General features: G+C 43.5%; 1 protein-coding gene across 3 annotated transcripts in view; it reads left to right on the top strand.

Annotated features, from left to right (window-relative positions):
* Positions 1-3568: 3568 nt before the first annotated feature.
* SUFU (SUFU negative regulator of hedgehog signaling) overlaps positions 3569-23603 on the top strand; it is a 125337-nt gene continuing 105302 nt past the window's right edge. For 2 of the 3 annotated variants that reach the window (XM_073354504.1, XM_073354503.1), the window contains exons 1-2: positions 3569-3893; positions 8841-8975. In XM_073354504.1, coding sequence (XP_073210605.1) covers positions 3736-3893; positions 8841-8975 — 293 coding nt within the window. In that variant the 5' untranslated portion in view covers positions 3569-3735. Of the gene's footprint in view, positions 3894-7946; positions 8029-8840; positions 8976-23603 lie in introns of those variants that run through there. The other variant, XM_073354505.1, reaches the window with a different exon arrangement.

Below are 23603 nucleotides of genomic sequence, written 5' to 3'. Positions count from 1 at the left end.
GTCGTGTAGGGTAAAAGCACACAAAAGACCAGATTTCAGAGTCCGTGATGCGTTTTTCATGGCCATGAATTTGGTAGGGCCCTACTTTTGGGACCATTTTGAGCATTGGCCTGCTAAACCCAGGGTTGTGAGTTCAATCCTTGAGGGGGCCATTTGGGATCTGGGGCAAAAATTGGGGATTGGTCCTGCTTTGAGCAGGGGGTTGGACTAGATGACCTCCTGAGGTCCCTTCCAACCCTGGTATTCTATGATTCTATGATTCTATAAACTTAAGCACATGCACAAGACTTTGCAGGATCGGGGCCCTGGTTCCAATTTCTAGTGTAGACCGGTCCTTCACTGTGTGTTGTATGCAGGCAAAAGTCTTGGTTAGACTGTCGATAAATCATGGTTTAAAATGCGTCTGATTTAATTATACAAAGGAAAAAGAGGAGCAATGTAATTAAAGGTGGGAAATTCTAAAACAACAAAAACCATAAAGGTTGCTAAGTGACAATAAGATTCCTGTGTTCTGTTCCCAATCTTGAACACCTACAACCTGTTTGTATTTGCTCGGCATAAGAGCGAGACATGGGAGAAGTTGGGGGTACAGGCAGGGGTTTAAGAAAAAATCCTCTGCTGCCAAGGCTGCTGGTGTTCTAATACTATCCACCCTGACTGAGCTGTTCTTAGAAGCACAGAAGATCAGGGTTGGAAGGGACCTCAGGTGGTCATCTAGTCCCACTCCCTGCTCAAAGCAGGTTCAAGCCCAACTAAATCCCAGCCAGGGCTTTGTCAAGCTGGGCCTTAAAAACCTCTAAGGATGGAGATTCCAAATCAATCCAAATCCTCCCTAGGGAACCCAATCCAGTGCTTCACCACCCTCCTAGTGAAATAGTGTTTCCTAATATCCAACCTAGATCTCCCCCACTGCAACTTGAGACCATTGTTTCTTCTTCTGTTATCTGTCACCACTGAGAACAACCAAGCTCCATCCCCTTTGGAACCCCCCTTCAGGTAGCTGAAGGCTGCTATCAAATCCCCCCCTGACTCTTCTCTTCTGCAGACTAAATAACCCCAGTTTCCTCAGCCTCTCCTTGTAAGTCATGTGCCCCAGCCCCCTAATAATTTTCATTGCCCTCCACTGGACTCTCTCTAATTTGTCCACATCCCTTCTGTAGTGGGGAGACCAAAACTGGACGGAATATGCCAGATGTGGCCTCACCAGTGCTGAATAGAGGGGAATAATCACTTCCCTCAATCTGCTGGCAATGCTTCTACTAATACAGCCCAATATGCTGTTAGCCTTCTTGGCAACAAGGGCACACTGCTGACTCATATCCAGCTTCTCGTCCACTGTAATCCCCAGGTCCTTTTCTGCAGAACTACCTCTTAGCCAGTCAGTCCCCAGCCTGTAGCGATGCATGGGATTCTTCCTTCCTAAGTGCAGGACTTTGCACTTGTCCTTGTTGAACCTCATCAGATTCCTTTTGGCACACTACTCCAATTTGTCTAGGTCACTCTGGACCTATCCATATCTTCCAGCAAATCTACCTCTCCCCCCATCTTAGTGTCATCTGCGAACTTGCTGAGGGTGCAATTCATCCCATCATCCAGATCATTAATAAAGATATTGAACAAAACCGGCCCCAGGACCGACCTCTGGGGCATTCTGCTTGATACGTGCTGCCAACTAGACATCGAGCTGTTGATCACTACCCCTTGAGCCCAACAAGCTAGCCAGCTTTCTATCCACTTTATAGTCCATTCATCCAATACATACTTCTTTAACTTGCTGGCAAGAATACTGTGGGGGACCGTATCAAAAGCTTTGCTAAAGTCAAGATATATCACATCCACCACTTTCCCCATATCCACAGAGCCAGTTATCTCATCATAGATAGGTTGGTCAGGCATAACTTACCCTTGGTGAATCCATGTTGACTCTTCCTGACCACCTTCCTCTCCTCCAAGTGCTTCAAATTCCTTGAGGATCTGCTCCATGATTTTGCTGGGGACTAAAGTGAGGCTGACTGGTCTGTAGTTCCCTGGGTTCTCTTTCTTCCCTTTTTAAAATATGGGCACTATATTTGCCTTTTTCCATTCATCTGGGACCTCCCCCAATCGCCATGAATTTTTAAAGATAACGGCCAATGCCTCTGCAATCACATCAGCTAACTCCCTTAGCACCCTTGGATGCATTAGATCTGGACCCATGGACTTGTGCATGCCCAGCTTTTCTAAATAGACCTTAACCTGTTCTTTCACCACTGAGGGCCGCTCACCTCCTCCCCAAACTGTGCTGCCTAGTGCAGCAGTCTGGGAGTCTTCAACTTCTCTGAGGGGCAATAATTTCTATGGATGTGTCAATGAGCAAGTGAGTTCTGACAGCAGGGAGGGAGGTTCTCAGAGAGACCCTGCTTCAGGTCATCTATGGCAAGAGTTACCAACTTGTTACACATTCGGCAGTGTTCCAGAAGCAGTTTGTAACTGCCCTCAACTTTAATACAGAGATGCAGCCTCTGATCTCAGAATGCAATGGGACCCCAAGAGGGGAAGAGGGGAGCTATCTGGGCCCTTTGGGGAAAGAATGGGGTTCTATGAGGGAGAATAGGGGAGGAGGAGGATGTGTAGGATGCCATGTAGCTTCACTTAGGACCCTTGGACTATGGGTAGCAGAGATGAAGCTTTTGCCTATGCTACTCTGTAGCAGACACCCAGATTAACACCTGATCAGGGATCGGAGGGTATCTTCCTCCCACTCTGAATGTCCATGGCAAAAGAACAGGGTGTGTGTCACAAACTGCCCAGCTGTAGCTAGTGTAGGCCATCATGTGGGATTAGCGGGAAGAATGGGCCACCACTGAAAACCATGAGTTGGTCTCCCATAGCCTTAATACAGCCTCTTAGTTATGCTCGGAGTCTAGTAGGCACCAGTATTGCCTAGAACCTCACTAGCCTCCCAGGGGCCCTATTACCAGCCTTAGGGCGTTTTCCAATCTTAGGGTCCATTCCTCTTCCCAAATGGTCCCTATAGCTTCCCCCCTCCTCTACTCACACCCTATAGGGCCCCATTCTGCCATCATGTGGCCCCTATAATTCCCACTCCTGCCCTATTCTTCCCTATAGGGTGCATTCTTCCCCTCCTTCCTAATCACCCCCAGAGGGCACTCACACCTCTCCTCCTCCTCTATAGGGCCCCAGGGCTCCTATTCTGCCCTATAGGGCCCCCAGTCTCCTCCCCCCATAGGGCCTTCATAACGTCTCTCCTCCACTATTCGTCTCCATAGGACCCCCATCACTCCCCTCCCCAGCCACAGGGCCCCTAGAGCGGCCCCTATAGCTCCCACCTCCCCACAAGCCCCATAGTTCCCCACCTCCCCTTGTTTGCCCCATAGCCCCGCCTCCCCTAGAGGGCCTCCCGCTCCCGCGGCTGCAGCCGCAGGCCGCCGCCGCTAGGGGTCGCGCACGCGCCTCCCTCCGCCGCAGCAGCGGGTGGGGCCGGGCTGGGCCAGGAGGCCCGGCCCCCGGCGCTGCGATTGGCGGAGCCGCCCGCCAGTCAACGTGCGGAGGCCTGGGCCCGCCTGGAAGCCGCCTCCTCCTCGGGAGTCGCCGGTGGACGGAGCCGCCTGGGCCGGGCGTGTGGCGAGCCGGAGCCGGGAGCAGCCGCCTGGGCCGCTCCCCACCCCCGTATCCCCGAGCGCGGCGCAGGGCCCGCCCCTCTCCCCTCCCCCCCCCGCTCGGAGCGGCGGCCCCATGGAGAGCGCGCGGCCTGGTGGGGCCCCCCCGGGGGCCGGGCCCGGCTCCTTCCCCCCGCTCTTCCCCCCGGGGCTGCACGGCATCTACGGCGAGTGCCGCCGCCTCTACCCCGAGCAGCCCAACCCGCTGCAGGTCACCGCCATCCTCAAGTACTGGTGAGAGCCGGGGGGGCTCCCTGAGCGCGGGGGGGGGAATGTCCTGGCTGGGGGGCTGGGATGGGGGAGGATCTTCAGTGGGGGGGCTGGGATCCCTGAAGGGGGGATCCTGGTTGGGGGGCTGGGATGGGGGAGGATCTTCAATGGGGGGGCTGGGATTCCTGAAGGGGGGATCCTGGTTGGGGGGCTGGGATGGGGGAGGATCTTCAATGGGGGGGCTGGGATTCCTGAAGGGGGGATCCTGGTTGGGGGGCTGGGATGGGGGAGGATCTTCAGTGGGGGGTGGGGTGGAGGGGCCCTGGGTGAGTGGGGGGCCTGGGCCATCTAGGGGCCTTGAATGGGGGGCTCCCTGAGTGGGAAAGGGAGATGTTCGGCCGGGGGAGGCTCCCTGAGTGGGGAGAGTTGGCTGGGTCTGTGAGAGAGGATGCGGGGGTGGGTCGTGGGGGGGGGTGCATTGTTCTGAGGGGAGTTAATTTTGTGATCCACTCTTGCTCTTCATTTCAATCTGCGCTCACTTGGCATCAAGGAGAGCCAGGCACTCCCTCGTTACAGTGTGTCTGGTAACACCCCTTGTTTCATGTTCTCGATGTATATAAATTTCCCCACGGTATGCACCCGATGAAGTGAGCTGTAGCTCACGAAAGCTTTATGCTCAAATAAAGTGGTTAGTCTCTAAGGTGTCACAAGTCCTCCTTTTCTGTTTGCGAATACAGACTAACACAGCTGCTACTCTGAAACCTGTCCCCTCTCTGTGGACAGCTGGAGGTCCACAGACCCTATTTTCAAAAAGAAAAGTGATGAAGTGAGCTGTAGCTCACGAAAGCTTATGCTCTAATAAATTGGTTAGTCTCTAAGGTGCCACAAGTACTCCTTTTCTTTTTGGGAATACAGACTAACACGGCTGTTACTCTGAAACCCTATTTTGGAGCTCTGTAGTGGATCATCCTGGCCAGTGCAGGATTAGGATTTTTCCCTACAGAATTTTTTCTGGTGCTTTGCAGCAAGCCTTAACTGAACTTTTTCATTCTGGCATTTTTCCCTTTAATTTTGTCAGGGCTGCTTCTGGTTAGGCAGAAATAGAAAAGCGGTTCTTCCTGTACCCATCTCTGACCAAACCAGGAAGTAACTGGTATCCTTGCAAAGATGCATTGCTCTTGTTAGAATCCAGACTAGTGCTTTTTGGAGGAGGGAGTCTGATTATTTTAGGTTTATCAGCTGCTATTCCAAATCTGGGATGTAGATCTAAAATAAATTGTTGCTGAATATCTGAGGAAGCTTGAAATAAAAATGGTTGGTTGTTGTTTTTTTTTTTTCATTTCAGTCTGAGTGCAGGCTAACACTTTCCAAGTTTGGTACCTAACTAAGTGGGCAGATCCGGTCGCCACAGTTACAGCAGTATAGATTTAGATGCCTTCCTTTAAGTGTTAAGTGCAACAAGAATTTCCAGTTTTTTCTGTTTAGGAGTCAGCGTTTCTCTTCTGTTATGCCAATTCAACTGGAATGACACAAGATTTGTGTGAGACAAAGGTAGATTTTGGTTTGTGGTGGTGATGATGATGAAGCCGTCTTCGGTTTTTAGGAATAAATAGCACTGAACGTTTCCCAAGGTGCTGATTGGTTGAGATCTGTGTGCACTCACCTCCTAGATCCTGGGAAAGGAGCTAGAGGCAGGGATGATACTGTTGTTTTTCTGTTGTCAGATCTGAGGCCTTGGCTCTAACGTTTATCACCATTGTTTGTCGGTAAGGTGCCACAAGTGCTCCTTTTCTTTTTACCAGTGCAGTGTAATCGGTGGTCATCATAACAGTGGGAGTTCCTCTAGCACCAACAGAGCACCAGTGGTGCAATATACACACGCCAGAGTTGCCTCCCAGAGGAGATTTTAGCACAAAGGCTAGTGTAGACATAACGTGATTAAGGGGAGATGTGACCTGCCTGTCGGAGTCTTTAAACATTTGTGAAAACTTGGCTGAATTCACTTCTGTTGTTCACTCATGCCTATGTTGTCTTCTACCCTCGTCCCTCTGGGCTGCAAGCTAGGTCAGTGATAGTCAGACAGAGGCTCATGAGCTGCAAGTGGCTCTTTAATGTGCACATGATATTAAAACACTATGTGATTTAATTATTAAGCAGCCTAAAATATTAATAAATCAGGATGCTTTTGCTATGTTATTAACCAATTGTAGTTGATAAAATATTGGTCAGTTTTTCTGTGAGAATAATTTTCATTTACTATATAAAAATAAAATTTAATAGTAAATGGAACAATGAATTCAAAGTACTGTGGTTCTTTTGGGTAATGTTGATCACTAACTTAGCTCCTGAACCACTGAGGTCTGAGTATCACTGTTTTCGATTAAAAGAGGAAATAGCTCAGTGACTCAGGAATAATATTGCAAAGCTAATCAGTTTCTAATTATACCTAATCAGTCTCTTTAAAAAAAAAATTACGATTTTTGAATGGTATTGCAGTGTTTAAAGAGTTTTCTGGCTTGCAAGGGAAGTATCTATGTAAACACGCAGCAAAACCAAGTGACATGCATACCTCCTTGAAGGGAAAAAACTGAGGGATGAAAAATACTTCATGCAACAGGCGTGTCCTTTTAACCTGTTTCATTTGTGTATTTTTGGGAATTAATTCAGATAGCTTTTGGAAGCACTCCTGTGCCTATGTGAGTGGAAATTTCTTCTATGTAATCTTCAGAAGTATTTAACCACTTCTCTTAATAAGAGTAATCATCTGAAGTAAAATGCCTCCAGGACATAAAATTGAAAGCAATAGAGCAGCATTGTTAGTTGTGTTCCTTGCTTTAATAGAAAAGTGTTCGAAGTTTGTAGAATCGAGGGTGACTGTTTCATCTTCACTCTTTCACCAGTCTGTTTCCTGCCATATTTTATAGTTTCAAGGCATTTTTCTAGTGGTGCTGTGTTACCCAGTAGTTCCTTTTCTAATGACTGTATCATGTTACCTCCTTTCACTAATCATCCCATAGGAGGCTCAAGCTCAGTGGTTCTCAACGGCCACTAGCAGGCCACTTGCAGCCCAATCATCACAGAGCTGCGGCCTCCCTGACATCGTCAGGGCCATATAGGTAGTATTGGAAGCGGCCCACATAACACATTGGGGCCTACAATGGTAAATAGGTTGAGAACCAATGCTCTAGCTGAATACTTGGTCAGGTCTTTCTCCATGACAGAAGCCCAGGAAGTTTTAACATTGGTCAACAGGGAATTCTTCATGGAAGTACAGTTTCTCCCTCAGGCTAACCTTACTGCTCACATCTCCTATCCAACTGAACGTGGTGTAACACATTTATTTCCCATGCTAGCACTTTAACTTTATGCAGTTCTAATTTTCCAAAAAAATTCTAAACACTTCCATTTATCACAACTTTGTGTCTGAACCTTTACACAGAAAAATGAAGATTACAGTACAATTGCAAAGTGTGCATTATAGCAAACTCCTGCAGAGGACAGTATATGAAGAGGTATTTAGAAGGCCAAAAGTAATGACGATCCAGATATTTGTGCAATATATGGATTGTTCTGGTGGATTGTTTATAAAGCATGAAGAGTGTACTTAAGTGTCTTACAGACAAGCCTCTGCCCTGATGAAATTACAATCTAGGGCCCTGATATGCCGTGAGCAACAAACTATAGGATCAGGGCCTGACCAGACAACATACAAAGGGATGGGGGCTAGCATGTAATAAGAGGTATGATTGTATGCAGCTGTTTTAGTTCCATGGCTTTTTTTGTTTGGCTCTTGTTACATTTGTGTTGTATTTTTGTTTTGACCAGAAAGTAGGTCAGACAGGAAACGGTTAAACAGCTACTTTTTGTGTTCCATAAACGTGGCTGACATCTTGTCTGTCCTTTGTTTTCATCTGTCCTTTCTGTTTTATGATAGTACAAATAGCAAGAAAAACAGTTTGGAACATTTTCTCATATTGATGTTACCTTTCTCTCTGTACAGCCAGATGTGACTACAAATTGCTAATGAGTCCACTAACCTTGTTACAGTGTCAACCAAATTTCTTTTTTTGTCTTACAGCAGTAAAACACTCTGCAAATTCCATTTTTATATAAAATGGATTATTCCATTAAGTAGTCTGCTAATTGCTATATCCTGACTGTAAGTAGTGTTCCACTATGCAACCAATTCTAATATTTAACTTGATGCTCTGGGATATGTTTTTAAGTCATTCTAAATTGACATTCTTAGTGTACTAAGACGACAATAATAATATAACTTTGCAGAGAGAATGACTTTTGTCTCCAGTATTCACATTTTGTTTGCTTTCAAAAATATACAGTATTCTCTTAAAACTCAGTCTTTTCTAATTCTACTTTAAGAAATAGAATGATTTAGAAAAAGTAGGAATATACATCTCTGAACTGAGTTAAAGGTTTGCAGTGAGAGTATTGATATCACCGTTTTTCTAGTATACTTTTTCAATCATCTTTGGGTGTTTTGTGGAAACTGTAGTAATGGTCCTCCAGACAGTTTCATTCTTTAACTTTGAAAACACTCAACATATGGGACACGTGCACCCTGTCTTCCTATGCTTAAAACTCTGGATTTAACTTGGCCTTATTAGCTTTTCTAGAGGGATTCGAATATGCTAATTTAATTTGTCACTTGCAGTGATTTGAAGCAAGGCTTTGTCTAAAAGGCCCATACCAGCATCTGTGCAGACTTCATATTAATTTAGCGTAAGACTCAGTCTTTCAGCTGTGCTTTTTATTTTCATGGGAGTCTTGAAAGTGTCATAACAAGACAGTTGTGATAATACATAGAAAAGTTCACCTTTGTCTTCATAGCTTTCTTAAAAAAAAAAAAAAGGGACTAATGACAGTGAGATTATTCCCTTTATCTCAGCATGTAAAACAGTTAAAACAGTCTTTCTCCAGTATTATACTAGAACTTCCTTTTGTTTTTTACAGGTTGGGGGGACCAGATCCTCTGGACTACGTTAGCATGTACAGGAACTTGGGAAACCCAGCGTTGAATGTTCCTGAGCACTGGCATTATGTCAGCTTTGGGTTAAGTGACTTGTATGGAGACAACAGAGTTCACGAGTGAGTGCCTTCTGGATTCTATTGCTGCATGTTGTGCTTTGTATATGTTGTGGATGAGGAGGAGCAAGGGGCAGTAAAACAGCATCTTCTTTGTGGGTCAAACATACGTATTTTTTGCGTTGTAGACTAAGACCGTTCAAAGGGAACTGCAGCTCCTCATGGGTGCAGGAGTCTACCATGTAGTTCTCCTTGCAGGACCAGGGCCTACTTTAGAATGTGATTGGTTAACTTGTTTGTTTAGTGATTTTAACTTTTGATAAAATTCTTATTTTTCTTCTGCTTGATACTTTGATATTTAAACTGTTCCACTGTGGTCCTCTGAAACCCTCACCAATCACCTGTTAAGAACCTCGTCCTTAAAATGCTGTTGGAGCACCTTTCCTTGAGCTGGGAAGGCAATGTTAATATCAGTGTGTAGCCACAGGGAGGCATTTGTAGATGCTGGGCCCCCATCCCAATCAATATAAAGGTGCAAAGATACAGTAATAGAAACATAAGAAAATAATCATTTGGTCTCTGTTCTCGCTCCCCTACTGTTGGGCTGCTCACACATGGAGATGGTTCCTCTCTCCCTGCTACTTCTCCCTTGTCTTTTTTTAGCTTCTGATATGGTGGCTAGGCTTTTGTCAGGTATGTTGCATCAGGCTAAGAAAAGTCAGACTAGATCTCATTCTGGTCTTTTCCTACTGGTCTTGACCATTAGTTATAGGTAGAGCAAGCAACAGTAGCTGATAAACGTATGGGCTGTGGTTTCTAAGTCTTCTCAGAGTAGTGTATCTAGTCTTCTAGCCAGGGGAGGAGAGACCTTCTGGTTGTTGTTGTTACCTGGCTTTTATGGAGCAGAGAGAGTTGATCTAGTGAATCTGTGAATTATAGTGTTTTACAGTTCAAGGACAAATAACCTTGATTGTTGGTATGGTTGGGGGGGTCTAAACTAGCTCATCTAAACTTTACCTCCTCTTTCTTGCCTGGGTTAAGCTTCAGCCAGCTGTTTTTCACTCGTGTCTTTCGCTTTGTCTCGCAAAAGCAGGCACACAGCCAGTTCCTTTAACTTCCCCCATATCCACAAGGCAGCAGGCAAAGTGACTAAGGATCCACAGCCAGATACTTTCAGGTCCTTAAATTATGAGATTTACATGGTAAGAGCACAGTAGAGTTAAGAGCAAAAGACTGCATGTATGGCCAGATGTTAAAAAAGAGATCAGCATCAAGTCGCTTTCAGTGGGTGCTGCTAGGTGTTGAAAATCTCTTTTTAGTGTCTTGACAAACATATAAACTTGGTGTGCTGTAGTTAACTCTATGTCCAATCTGTACAAATATAGTGGCTTCCCCGCCTTAAAGAGCCTCTCATTCTTTGGGAGTAAACTTATTAAAGTCCTTATGAAAATATCTTTAACAGAATTCTGTTCAGAGTCCTTCAAGAGGGTAAAATGGTCACATGGGAGCTGTTGGCAGTGGTATAAAGTAGAACTAAAGTTGTTTGGATGACTTTCACTGTTGTCATTACAACCTTAGACCTTTTTTATGGTGGAGCCTGCAGTAATACACTATAGATCAAATCCAAAGCCCACTGAAATCAAATGGAATTTTTCCATAGATTGCAGAGACTACTGGACCTGACCAGATCACAGCATTCTGTAAGATTTTTAAGAAGTGTGCATTTTCATAACTCCTCCCTGCTTAATCTGATACAAAATACACTGTCTTCCTAAACAAAACCTGCCCTGATCCAAAAGCTGTGCAAGCCTTTAAATCTATTTCCTTGTGACCTAGTGTAGCACACAACCTCTCTCTCAAACAGACTTTTTTGGTAATACTTTTGTTATTCTGTACAATTTAGACCAATTATAATCCAATATAGCTGAAAGGTTTTTTAGGAGTGAACCCAGCCTGAATTGGGGGGCCCCCTGTATATATATTAATAATGAAATAGCAAACAGATGTTGCAAATGAAGTGAACATGTTGACTTTAATTTATATTTTTTAATAAGAACCTGAAAAGTCTGAAGTGTAGCTCTCCCTGTGACTCCTTGCTGACAGATTTATTTTCAGTTAAAATAGCACTATTTCCTGCACTGCTTAAATATCGGTTATGCTCTGCTTAAAAAACAGGTCTGTTTTTAGGAGCTACAGAATAACATGGAAGAAATTTAAGAATTTCAAGTGGGAGAACTTTTTTTATTTAAAAAGCACTCAATGTTTCATAGTATAATGGCAACCATGACACCAGCTGTGTTGGCTTGATTGCCCTCTGCATCCTAAATCATTGCATCATGACAGTGTTACAGAACCAGAGGTCTTTGATTAGGACTTCACACAAAACTATATTTATGGAAATAGGTATTTCTAAATAGCTATGCAGCACTACCTGAGTGGTAGCAGAGATCCCCTTCCTAACCCTTTGAAAAGGTTTCTCCACCTTCTTTAACTTCTCTACCTTTAAAATTCAGACTTGTTTGTAGCTTGATTCAGGGGAGGACCCCACTGCTCTAGAAAGCAGCGAATCCATAGTGTTGAAGAGTATAATCCTTTTGGATGTGTTACTTTTTGAAGTCTATATATGGCATAGTGGTACTGTATTTATAAATGTGTAAGATTCAGCCTGTCAAAGGTATCTGAAACACTCTTAAAGATAGCCTTGGAAGGATTAGACTTGTGTTGGTAAATGCTGATAAATGTTTTTCATTGGTTTGTGTGTGTATGCTGCAGTGGACATTTCCTCGTCAATAATAATTGAAATTTACAAAGGCAAAGAAAGAAAAATGCTGCGGGAGGACTTCTGAGATTTTTGATTTAAGGATATTTATTTTGTATATTGATGTGATGCTGACACTTGTGTTTTAGCAGTTATAAAGCTTTAACTTTCTGAATCTCAGTATCTACTGTCATTAAATTGTCTGACTGTCACCCGTTGTCTGATTCCCTCCATAATCTCCTGGAACTGTGAAAATTTAAATCAATAAAATAAAAAAATGCTTAAAAATAGGCATTGGTATTTTTTAAAATCCTATTCTGCTACGTCTACTGCAAGGTCACACACATCTACATCCTGCTCAAAGAGGAATAACCTCTATTCCAAGAATTCATCCACCTTTTTGTAATACACTGCCGTCTTTTCACCTGGGTTATTTTTGTTTTATTATAGTAGCACCTAAAGGCCTAGCTGAGTTTAGGGCCCTGTTGGTGCTAGGTGCTGTATATACACAGTAAGAGAGAGGCCCTGCCCTCAAAGAGTTTATAATCTAAATAGACAAAGGGTGGAAAAAAGAAAAGATGACCCCCATTTTACAAAGGGGGAGGTGACGTGCCCAAGGTCACACAGTGAGTCTGTTGCGGAGCCATATCTCTCATTTCCCAGGCCTGCAGTTCAGCACAAGATTCCCCTCACCCCCAGTAGTTTAACAAGCACTTGAAAAGAGGGTACATTGCTATTCCCTCAAGAGACCTGCACGCTGTAAAAACTGTGAAGGGTTTGAATAACTTCAGTGGTATGAAATCTACGAAGAAATAGTATCGAGTCGTAGCAGAAAACACAATTTATATCAGGACTGAATTGTGGGGGTGTGGTTTTTTAAATTTAACGTTTGCTGTCTCCAGAGGAGAAAACTCCAGTACTGCTCTCATGTTCAGGTGTTTTTAATACAAGTTCCTAAAACTATGAAGTTTGTGTCCTGATCTACACACAGATGGGGGACTGTTCTGGCAGCTTGGCAGAAGCCTAATTGCTGCAGCAAATTTGCATAAAACAGAGATGAAGGCAGCTGCAATCAGCTCTAATACAGCTGCACAGCACCACCTGCTGAGACAACAGGTCCCAGTTTGCAGTGCTCCTTTTGCTTTGAGCTGCTCTCCACTCTTATCAAGAAGGAGCATTGCATGCTGGGACAACATGTTGTCTCTGTGGGTGGCACCTCCCTACTAAAGGTAAGGGTATGTGCAAATCTTCTAAGAATTTCATGACATGCACTAGTTGCTCATACAGACTAGGCGAATTGATAGGGTATTTGTTATGGCTATTAAAAGTGCAAAAACTGGAATCGTAGAATCATAGAATATCAGGGTTGGAAGGGACCCCAGAAGGTCATCTAGTCCAACCCCCTGCTCGAAGCAGGACCAATTACCGCTTCCTGGGAATACTGGGAACACGTATGGGTTTGAGGAGGAGAATAATTTTTTCTTTAAAGCTCTTACTGAATTTGGTGGGGCTTTTGTTTTTGTATCTTAAAGTTGGAATTTTGATATTTTGAAAGTTGCAATCAGTACACTCTCCCCTCAGTGAGAACTGTCTTCCCCTTATGAGTTTGCCTTAATGTAGATTGGTAGTACTGACAGGTGTCACTTTAGTGAGCCTCTTAGTTCTGTAACCCCTCATATAACTCCTCTTCCCTCAATTTGGCAGCCCAGAGTCTGAAATTTAGATCCTAAAGAGTCCCCAAGTGCTTTACAAACTACATAAAGCACCACTGAGCTATAACTGTAAACTGAGAATGTGCAGTGGTGTAGTCCTAAACTGCAGTGTCAACCCACTAGCCTGGCACTCCTACCCCATGCTTCAGGGGGTGGGACATAGTGGTGTAGTGGAACCAGAATACTGTTCCATTGTGTTCTGGCTACACTGTGCCATTCGGAATCTGACAGCTAGCACACTGAAAGGTAGTGGAGATAGGGACTCTGGGGTAAGCCTCTTTATTCCATGAAAAGTGGTGTTAGAAATGTCCATTTAGAGCAGATAAGACACTAGAATTTGTTTTTTGAGTTTGCAAAAAGAAAAGGAGTACTTGTGGCACCTTAGAGACTAACCAATTTATTTGAGCATGAGCTTTTGTGAGCTACAGCTCACTTCATCAGATGTTTACCGTGGAAACTGCAGCAGACTTTATATACACACAGAAATCATGAAACAATACCTCCTCCCACCCCACTGTCCTGCTGGTAATAGCTTATCTAAAGTGATCAACAGGTGGGACATTTCCAGCACAAATCCAGGTTTTCTCACCCTCCACCCCCACACACAAATTCACTCTCCTGCTGGTGCTAGCCCATCCAAAGTGACAACTCTTTACATAATCAAGTCGGGCTATTTCCTGCATAGATCAAGGTTTTCTCACATCCCCCCCACCCCCATACACACACAAACTCACTCTCCTGCTGGTAATAGCTCATCTAAACTGACCATTCTCCAGGTTTAAATCCAAGTTAAACCAGAACATCTGGGGGGGGGGGGGTAGGAAAAAACAAGAGGAAACAGGCTACCTTGCATAATGACTTAGCCACTCCCAGTCTCTATTTAAGCCTAAATTAATAGTATCCAATTTGCAAATGAATTCCAATTCAGCAGTTTCTCGCTGGAGTCTGGATTTGAAGTTTTTTTGTTTTAAGATAGCGACCTTCATGTCTGTGATTGCGTGACCAGAGAGATTGAAGTGTTCTCCGACTGGTTTATGAATGTTATAATTCTTGACATCTGATTTGTGTCCATTTATTCTTTTACGTAGAGACTGTCCAGTTTGACCAATGTACATGGCAGAGGGGCATTGCTGGCACATGATGGCATAGATCACATTGGTGGATGTGCAGGTGAACGAGCCTCTGATAGTGTGGCTGATGTTATTAGGCCCTGTGATGGTGTCCCCTGAATAGATATGTGGGCACAATTGGCAACGGGCTTTGTTGCAAGGATAAGTTCCTGGGTTAGTGGTTCTGTTGTGTGGTATGTGGTTGTTGGTGAGTATTTGCTTCAGGTTGCGGGGCTGTCTGTAGGCAAGGACTGGCCTGTCTCCCAAGACTTGTGAGAGTGTTGGGTCATCCTTTAGGATAGGTTGTAGATCCTTAATAATGCGTTGGAGGGGTTTTAGTTGGGGGCTGAAGGTGACGGCTAGTGGCGTTCTGTTATTTTCTTTGTTAGGCCTGTCCTGTAGTAGGTAACTTCTGGGAACTCTTCTGGCTCTATCAATCTGTTTCTTTACTTCTGCAGGTGGGTATTGTAGTTGTAAGAAAGCTTGACAGAGATCTTGTAGGTGTTTGTCTCTGTCTGAGGGGTTGGAGCAAATGCGGTTGTATCGCAGAGCTTGGCTGTAGACGATGGATCGTGTGGTGTGGTCAGGGTGAAAGCTGGAGGCATGCAGGTAGGAATAGCGGTCAGTAGGTTTACGGTATAGGGTGGTGTTTATGTGGCCATTGTTTATTAGCACTGTAGTGTCCAGGAAGTGGATCTCTTGTGTGGACTGGACCAGGCTGAGGTTGGTGGTGGGATGGAAATTGTTGAAATCATGGTGGAATTCCTCAAGGGCTTCTTTTCCATGGGTCCAGATGATGAAGATGTCATCAATATAGCGCAAGTAGAGTAGGGGCTTTAGGGGACGAGAGCTGAGGAAGCGTTGTTCTAAATCAGCCATAAAAATGTTGGCATACTGTGGGGCCATGCGGGTACCCATAGCAGTGCCGCTGATCTGAAGGTATACATTGTCCCCAAATGTGAAATAGTTATGGGTAAGGACAAAGTCACAAAGTTCAGCCACCAGGTTAGCCGTGACATTATCGGGGATAGTGTTCTTGACGGCTTGTAGTCCATCTTTGTGTGGAATGTTGGTGTAGAGGGCTTCTACATCCATAGTAGCCAGGATGGTGTTATCAGGAAGATCACCGATGGATTGAAGTTTCCTCAGGAAGTCAGTGGTGTCTCGAAGGTAGCTGGGAGTGCTGGTAGCGTAGGGCCTGAGGAGGGAGTCTACATAGCCAGACAATCCTGCTGTCAGGGTGCCAATGCCTGAGATGATGGGGCGCCCAGGATTTCCAGGTTTATGGATCTTGGGTAGTAGATAGAATATCCCAGGTCGGGGTTCCAGGGGTGTGTACTATTAATTTAGGCTTAAAAATTCATTTGCAAATTGGATACTATTAATTTAGGCTTAAAAGACAGCCCCGCAACCTGAAGCAAATACTCACCAACAACCACATACCACACAACAGAACCACTAACCCAGGAACTTATCCTTGCAACAAAGCCCGTTGCCAATTGTGCCCACATATCTATTCAGGGGACACCATCACAGGGCCTAATAACTTCAGCCACACTATCAGAGGCTCGTTCACCTGCACATCCACCAATGTGATCTATGCCATCATGTGCCAGCAATGCCCCTCTGCCATGTACATTGGTCAAACTGGACAGTCTCTACGTAAAAGAATAAATGGACACAAATCAGATGTCAAGAATTATAACATTCATAAACCAGTCGGAGAACACTTCAATCTCTCTGGTCACGCAATCACAGACATGAAGGTCGCTATCTTAAAACAAAAAAACTTCAAATCCAGACTCCAGCGAGAAACTGCTGAATTGGAATTCATTTGCAAATTGGATACTATTAATTTAGGCTTAAATAGAGACTGGGAGTGGCTAAGTCATTATGCAAGGTAGCCTGTTTCCTCTTGTTTTTTCCTACCCCCCCCCCCCCCAGATGTTCTGGTTTAACTTGGATTTAAACCTGGAGAATGGTCAGTTTAGATGAGCTATTACCAGCAGGAGAGTGAGTTTGTGTGTGTATGGGGGTGGGGGGGATGTGAGAAAACCTTGATCTATGCAGGAAATAGCCCGACTTGATTATGTAAAGAGTTGTCACTTTGGATGGGCTAGCACCAGCAGGAGAGTGAATTTGTGTGGGGGGGTGGAGGGTGAGAAAACCTGGATTTGTGCTGGAAATGTCCCACCTGTTGATCACTTTAGATAAGCTATTACCAGCAGGACAGTGGGGTGGGAGGAGGTATTGTTTCATGATTTCTGTGTGTATATAAAGTCTGCTGCAGTTTCCACGGTAAACATCTGATGAAGTGAGCTGTAGCTCACGAAAGCTCATGCTCAAATAAATTGGTTAGTCTCTAAGGTGCCACAAGTACTCCTTTTCTTTTTGCGAATACAGACTAACACGGCTGTTCCTCTGAAACCTGTCATTTTTTGAGTTTGACATTTGAAAGATCTGCCCACAAACTTCATGAAATTCATTGTATTTGCCTTGAAATCATGAAAAATGAAGTCAGTCTGGTTTGGATTCAAGCCTGGGATTCCAGGAAAATTTGTATAAACAGTAAATTTCTATCTTCCATGGCTGCGAAGATGTGCGAATGTGTGAACTGAGCTTAACTGCTGCAGACACATGCGCCTCAGTTTGCCTTAAAACAATAATCCAGAGATGCAACCTTCCTTCTGCCTTCGACTCATTTCACTAGGGTATTAGCTCTCAAGTCAACTGACACTTAAGCATTAGACTCTTTGGTAACCATTTTAGTGGATTGAATAGGGAAGGTGTTTTGAGTGAAGAGCCAGGTGTTTCTAGGGAAGGAAATACAGCTTGTCAGACAGAGGAGAGAGATGTGGGGGGAAGAGAGAAACAGAAAGGAGGATGGGGTGGGTGGAAGGATAGAAATGGTGGAGGTTCTACAGTTTGGTGCACTTCCCTTGCTGAATGCAACAATAAAGTGTGACAGATATGGTAATTGCCAGCAATATCTTTGGGACCTTATTGAATTTTAAGTATCTTTAGAGTCCATTGTATTAAGTGAATGCTTTGTGTTTTGTTGTGGGCTGGGCTTGTATGTAACCTTTTGAGAGGGAAGATATGACAATGAGACCTCGAGGTTCCAAGGGCTATATTGAACAACGTGCCAGCCAAGAATAGACTTTGAGTGTTGAGTGGTTTTCTAGGGGATATCTACAGGCAGGTGAATGCAAATGTGCCACCTCTGGTTATGTAAAACCCCAACCTTTTGAAGCTATGCCCTGAGGCTTGGGCCATTGTCTGCTGATCATCTGCTGCATGAGGCCAAAATCAAAGGCCCAAGTTGTATGAAGGAAAGACGGAATTATTCTCAGTTGTTCTGGTTCTGAATAAGAGACAGTTATGAACTTGAAATCACGATTAATTACCATTTTAATTGCACTGTTAAACAACAGAATACCAATTGAAATGTATTCAATATTTTTGGATGTTTTTCTACATTTTCAAATATATATTTCGGTTACAACACAGAATACAAAGTGTACAGTGCTCACTTTATATTTTTGATTACAAATATTTGCACTGTAAAAATGATAAATATTAGTTTTCAATTCACCTCATACAAGTACTGTAGTGCAATCTCTTTATTGTGAAAGTGCAACTTACAAATCTAGATTTTTTTTGTTACATAACTACACTCAAAAATAAAACAATGCAAAACTTTAGCGCCTAGAAGTCCACTCAGTCCTATGTCTTGTTCAGCCAATGGCTGAACAAGTTTGTTTACGTTTACGAGAGATAATGCTGTCTGCTTCTTATTTACAATGTCACTTGAAAGTGAGAACAGGCATTCTCATGGTGCTTTTGTAGCTGGCACTGCAAGGTATTTACGTGCTAGCTATGCTAAACATTCGTATGCCTCTTCATGCTTTGGCCACCATTCCAGAGGACATGCTTCCAAGCTGACGATGCTTGTTTTTAAAAAAAAAAAAAAAAGTCTTAATTAAATTTATGACTGAACTCCTTGGGGGATAATTGTATGTTTCCTGCTGTTTTACCCACATTCTGCCATATATTTCATGTTATAGCAGTCTCAGCTGGTGACCCAGCACATGTTGTTCATTTTAAGAATGCTTTTTCATTGCAGATTTGACACAATGCAAAGAAGGTACCAATGTGAAATTTCTAAAGACAGCTACAGCACTCAACCTAAGGTTTAAGAATCTGAAGTGCTTTCCAAAATCTGAGAGGGACGAAGTGTGGAGCATGCTTTCAAAAGTCTTAAATGCGCAACACTCCGATGCAGTAACTACAGAATCCAAACACCAAAAAGGAAAATCAACCTTCTGCTTGTATCTGATTCAGATGATGAAAATGAACATGTGTCGGTCCACATTGCTTTGGATTGTTATCTAGCAGAATCCGTCATCAGTGTGGACGCCTGTCCTCTGGAATGGTGGTTGAAGCATGAAGTGACATATGAATCTTTAACATATCTGGCACGTAAATATCTTGACACTGGCTATAACAGTGCCATATAGGTAACATTGTAAACAAGAAGTGGGCAGCATTATCTCCTGCAAATGCAAATTGTTTGTCTGAGCAATTGGCTGTACAAGAAGTAGGACTGAGTGGACTTTCTAGCCTCTAAAGTTTTTACATTGTTTTATTTTTGAATGCAGTTATTTTTTGTACATAATTCTACATTTTTTATGTTTCTCTTTCATGGTAGAGATTTCACTACAGTACTTGGATTAGGTGAATTGAAAAATACTATTTTTTTTTTTTTTACAATGCAAGTATTTGTAATAAATATGAAGTGAGCACTGTACGCTTCATATTGTGTTGTAATTGAAATCAAAATATTTGAAAATGTAGAAAACATCCAAAAATATTTAACAGCGCAATTAATCACAATTAATTTTTAATAGGTTGATAGCCCTGGTTTAAACCTGTAAGTGACCCGTGTTCCATGCCACAGCGGAAGGTGAACCCCCCCCCCCCCCACGGGGTTGACACCTACCAGAGCCTGGAGTCTGAGTTTGTGAGATCTAAGGCAAGCTTTTCAGCATGTGTGTAGGTTCTTGTATTGTTTTTAATGTTTTTCTCTGAAATGCTTTTCCCTTAAGGATAAATGTGCTTGCTGATGAAGAGCTGTGGTAACTTGCAACTGTAGGCATTATACTGTGTCTAACCTCTGGGGAGAGAGAGCAAAGCACAGATACTGGCTGGCCTTTTAGGCAGTCTGGCTTGCTGAAGATATCGCAGTATAGGTGGAGAGCTGTGCAGCAGGTCCCTGCCCAAGGGAGGTGACATCTGAGGAGCTGGGAGCCTAGAATGGGTGCCCTGGAGAAACTATGGAGGGCAATATAAGTGCAGTTGCCCAGAACTGTAAAGCATAAAGTACTGAAAAAATAAAAAATTGTAGTTACTAAATGAAGTCCTTGCCATATCTTTATCCTTGGTCTTTGTGCAAATGTGCCGTTGACATCAGTGGGAAATCCATTAGGGATTGAAGGTGGCATGGAGACCTGAACTTCTGTTCCAGCTCACCCCATAATGAAAACCTTAAATTCTGCACTTTCCAGTTAATGGATTTGATGCTCCTGATCTATGGCTTCATAATGTGCTCACTGCTGGAACTTCTGGGCACCAATTAAAACAATAGTAGCTTTCGTATCCATTGTGGAACCAAATTCTCTGCTCTTTCCCATTAATATCAAGGATTTTTTTTTTTTAAAGTAGGGTGGTTGGTGGCCTCCTCTTATCCAGGCCTTGCTATAATAATGAAGAGTCTTTCGTTGTGCTTAAATTGTCAAGACTCCAGTTACCCTGTGATGATCACAGCCAGGCCAAGGTAGACCACTTTGCGGTAGTCAGCCTTGAGATGACTAGAGTACGAGTCATCACATCTGGGTCCATATCTGAGGAAGCTGCAGTCGCTTGGCTGGCAAAAATGAAAGGTGTTTCTGACCAGTGTGTTGAGATGTGTGTTACAGAGCACCAGTAAGTCCAGTAAAATTCTGGAGGCCCAGTATTGCTCTGACAGACTTCTTCTCATTTTCAAATGCTTCTCACTTTCTACCACCATCACTTTGTCTTGTCACAAATTGAGCTTTAGCCAGTACATCCAAAAATCATCACCTGGGACAACATCTGCTACAGGGGAGGGGGAAATGTAGAGCTGAGTATTAAGGAGGAGGGAGGAGCTTGAGTCAACTGTCCTACATCTAAGTTAGTTGGACTGAAGGTAAGAAGTCTTGAGTTTATGGAGGAGGACATTTTATTCTGGAACTCCCCCTCTCTGCCTTCCTCCCGTGCTTGTCGATCAGAGATGAAATATATTGACCGTCAAAGTAATGCTCCTCTTTTCATTCAGGCTTTTGCCTGAGGGATGGGGTGAGGGAGGGCGGAATCCATATACCTAATGAATTGTCTTTTTTATTCTTGTACGTTGGCTTAGTTAAGCAAATCTGATACATCTGAAAAAATAATTTAAACCAAGCATCACACCTACCATTGCGCACTCCACAGATACCTCACCCCACTGAGGTAATGCACTAGGGCTGTTTAAAACTTCTGATTCTGTGTTGGAGGTAGACCTCCCTTGAAGCTATGGTCACCATGTGGAAACATCCCCCTTCCCCCCCAAGCGTATTTGGTTTCAAAATGTCATTTGTTTGAGGTAGCTAGCTCCATTAATAATGCAGACGGCTTGGGCCACCTACCAAGAAGTCTGCCTTGTGCTGTTGTATGTGTGCGTGCAGAGGCTGGAACCAAAGCACATTCTTACTGTGTTGGATTTGGAAATTAGACTTTTTTTGAAGCGTTGAGGGGAATTATAACATTTACAGCCCAGTCGTTTGAATTTATAAGATGGTCTGTTTTCAATAAAATGAATGTAACTAGGTTTATAGCGCTGCATTGCTGGAGGCAAAGCCAGCTTTCCAATCGGCAGCACATCTGCATGTGCATCCTGGTAGGATAAACATCATCTTCTTCTCTGATGCAAAAACATTTTCCTGACACACAATGAAGGCGGCTGAAGAAAGACAGCACATTTCCAAAGAGGTTGTTTTTTTTTTCTCAAAATTCAACTTGAATGTTTGTCAGCACATCCTCTGCCTGTGTGTGTTCATCCAAAATGCTTTCCCTTTGAGAGAGGCAGGGCTTCCTTCAGAACCTATCTGATGGGTCACTGGTGCAGAGAGGCAGAGCTGTCCCACCTCATTCAACATGCTGTCTGTCAGCCCGTGGGAAGAGATTGGGAATCCAACTTCTTCAAATGACAGCTTGGAGCTTTAGGACCCAGGTCCATGTCAACTAGAAAAAGTTTAGTGGATTTGGAGCATGTTCAAGAAAAGAATACTTTGAGGATGGCTCGATTTCCATAAAAAGATGTGAAGGAAAATTTTTTTGGAGGAGAAGAGTGGAGATGGAGGGAGAACTAGGTATACTAGTAGACAAATAGCACTAATAGGTGGAACACATTAATGAGTAATCTCTCTGAAAATGAGAACCAGTCATACCCATGACTTGTAAGCCTGGATACTCTTGGATGTTGATGGGAGAACAAGAATAACACAAACTAAATAAGGAGGTTTATAGGAGTTTGAAAGGTAAAGTGGACCTAACAAGATGCTCCGCTTCCATTGCTGGACAGTGGCTCATATTAAACTTTCCAGTTGTGTGGATGGGCTTGATTTGATATATACAAATGCCAGACAGGAAGGAAAGTCTCCTTACTTATAGAGGAGGAAGTAAGAAATTTTCATTAAAGTGCAAAAGGAAAATAAACTGTCTTAACCTCAGATCTCTTCTAAATGCCTCTCTCTGGTTTGTGGCAATAACTTGCATAAACTTCTGAGGTTATCGCTGCTGCTTAGTTTTTCTTTGTAGTTCACATTTTAAGAACAGAGGTCTTGTGAAAATATCCACCATTGCTCATAAGGAAAGGGCATTTGTCGCAGGTGGGAATAGTTTCTCGTCTAGCTCCCCAATGTATGACTATTCTTATGTCAGCAGTTTCACTATTCAAATGACAGGTTTCAGAGTAACAGCCGTGTTAGTCTGTATTTGCAAAAAGAAAAGGAGTACTTGTGGCACCTTAGAGACTAACCAATTTATTTGAGCATGAGCTTTCGTGAGCTACAGCTCACTTCATCATGAAGTGAGCTGTAGCTCACGAAAGCTCATGCTCAAATAAATTGGTTAGTCTCTAAGGTGCCACAAGTACTCCTTTTCTTTTTACTATTCAAATGCTTTCTTTGTAATCCCATCCTAAATAGTCTGGGATGGCTTGGTGGCTTGAAAACTTGCTGCTCCCAACAGTATACTTGCTGGACATTACCATAAGAATTACAGAACCCCCCCGTCAAATTTTTTGCATTTACTCTGGTGCAGGTAGATCACACTCTATTAGACGTTGAAGGCCTGATTTTCTGTTACCCTTTGCCTTAAGTAATTTATACCTGTGAATGCACAGTCTACCATCTCTGACTAGTTGTGTTACGCTCACTTTGCTCTGGTGAAAATGAGCCTATACTTTGTGTAGTAACAGAATCAGACTCTGGATATGTTTGATCACAGGCACTCTCGGAACCCTCTCAAAAGGATAAATTGTGGTGAATAGAATGCAGGCACTGTCCATGTGATGCAAGGCCCCATTTCAGGCTATATCTACACTAGAGGGCTTACAGTGGTGCATCTGCACTGATGGTGTGCCTCTGTAAGCTCTCATGTAGCTGCTCTGAGCTGATGGGAGAGAGCTCTCCTGTTGGCATAATTAAACAACCCCCAGACCTTGCTGTTACTTCAGCTTTTCTAATTGTGTGGACGCTCCTGCTCCAATATCGAAGGGGGAATATATTCTTTCTTTAGTGCCTAAATAATGATGCTAACAAAGTAAATAATGCAAGATATGCATGTCTTGATTCACACCTGTGTGTGGTGGGTTTTTGTTTTTGTTTTTGTTTTTTTCCCCTGACACAGTGGTATGGTAGAAACAATTTTCCATCTAAATCCCATGCCATAATAGATGTTCTATTACCGCTTATTCTGTGGCATAAACCTGGTTTATAACTTGCTTTGAAAGAGGTCTGTATTGAACGTCAGTTTAACTTTCCAGTTACTC

The sequence above is a fragment of the Lepidochelys kempii genome, chromosome 7 (genome assembly GCF_965140265.1).
Source record: "Lepidochelys kempii isolate rLepKem1 chromosome 7, rLepKem1.hap2, whole genome shotgun sequence".
NCBI classification, from domain to species: Eukaryota; Metazoa; Chordata; order Testudines; family Cheloniidae; genus Lepidochelys; species Lepidochelys kempii.
This window is presented reverse-complemented; position numbering and strand designations above follow the sequence as displayed.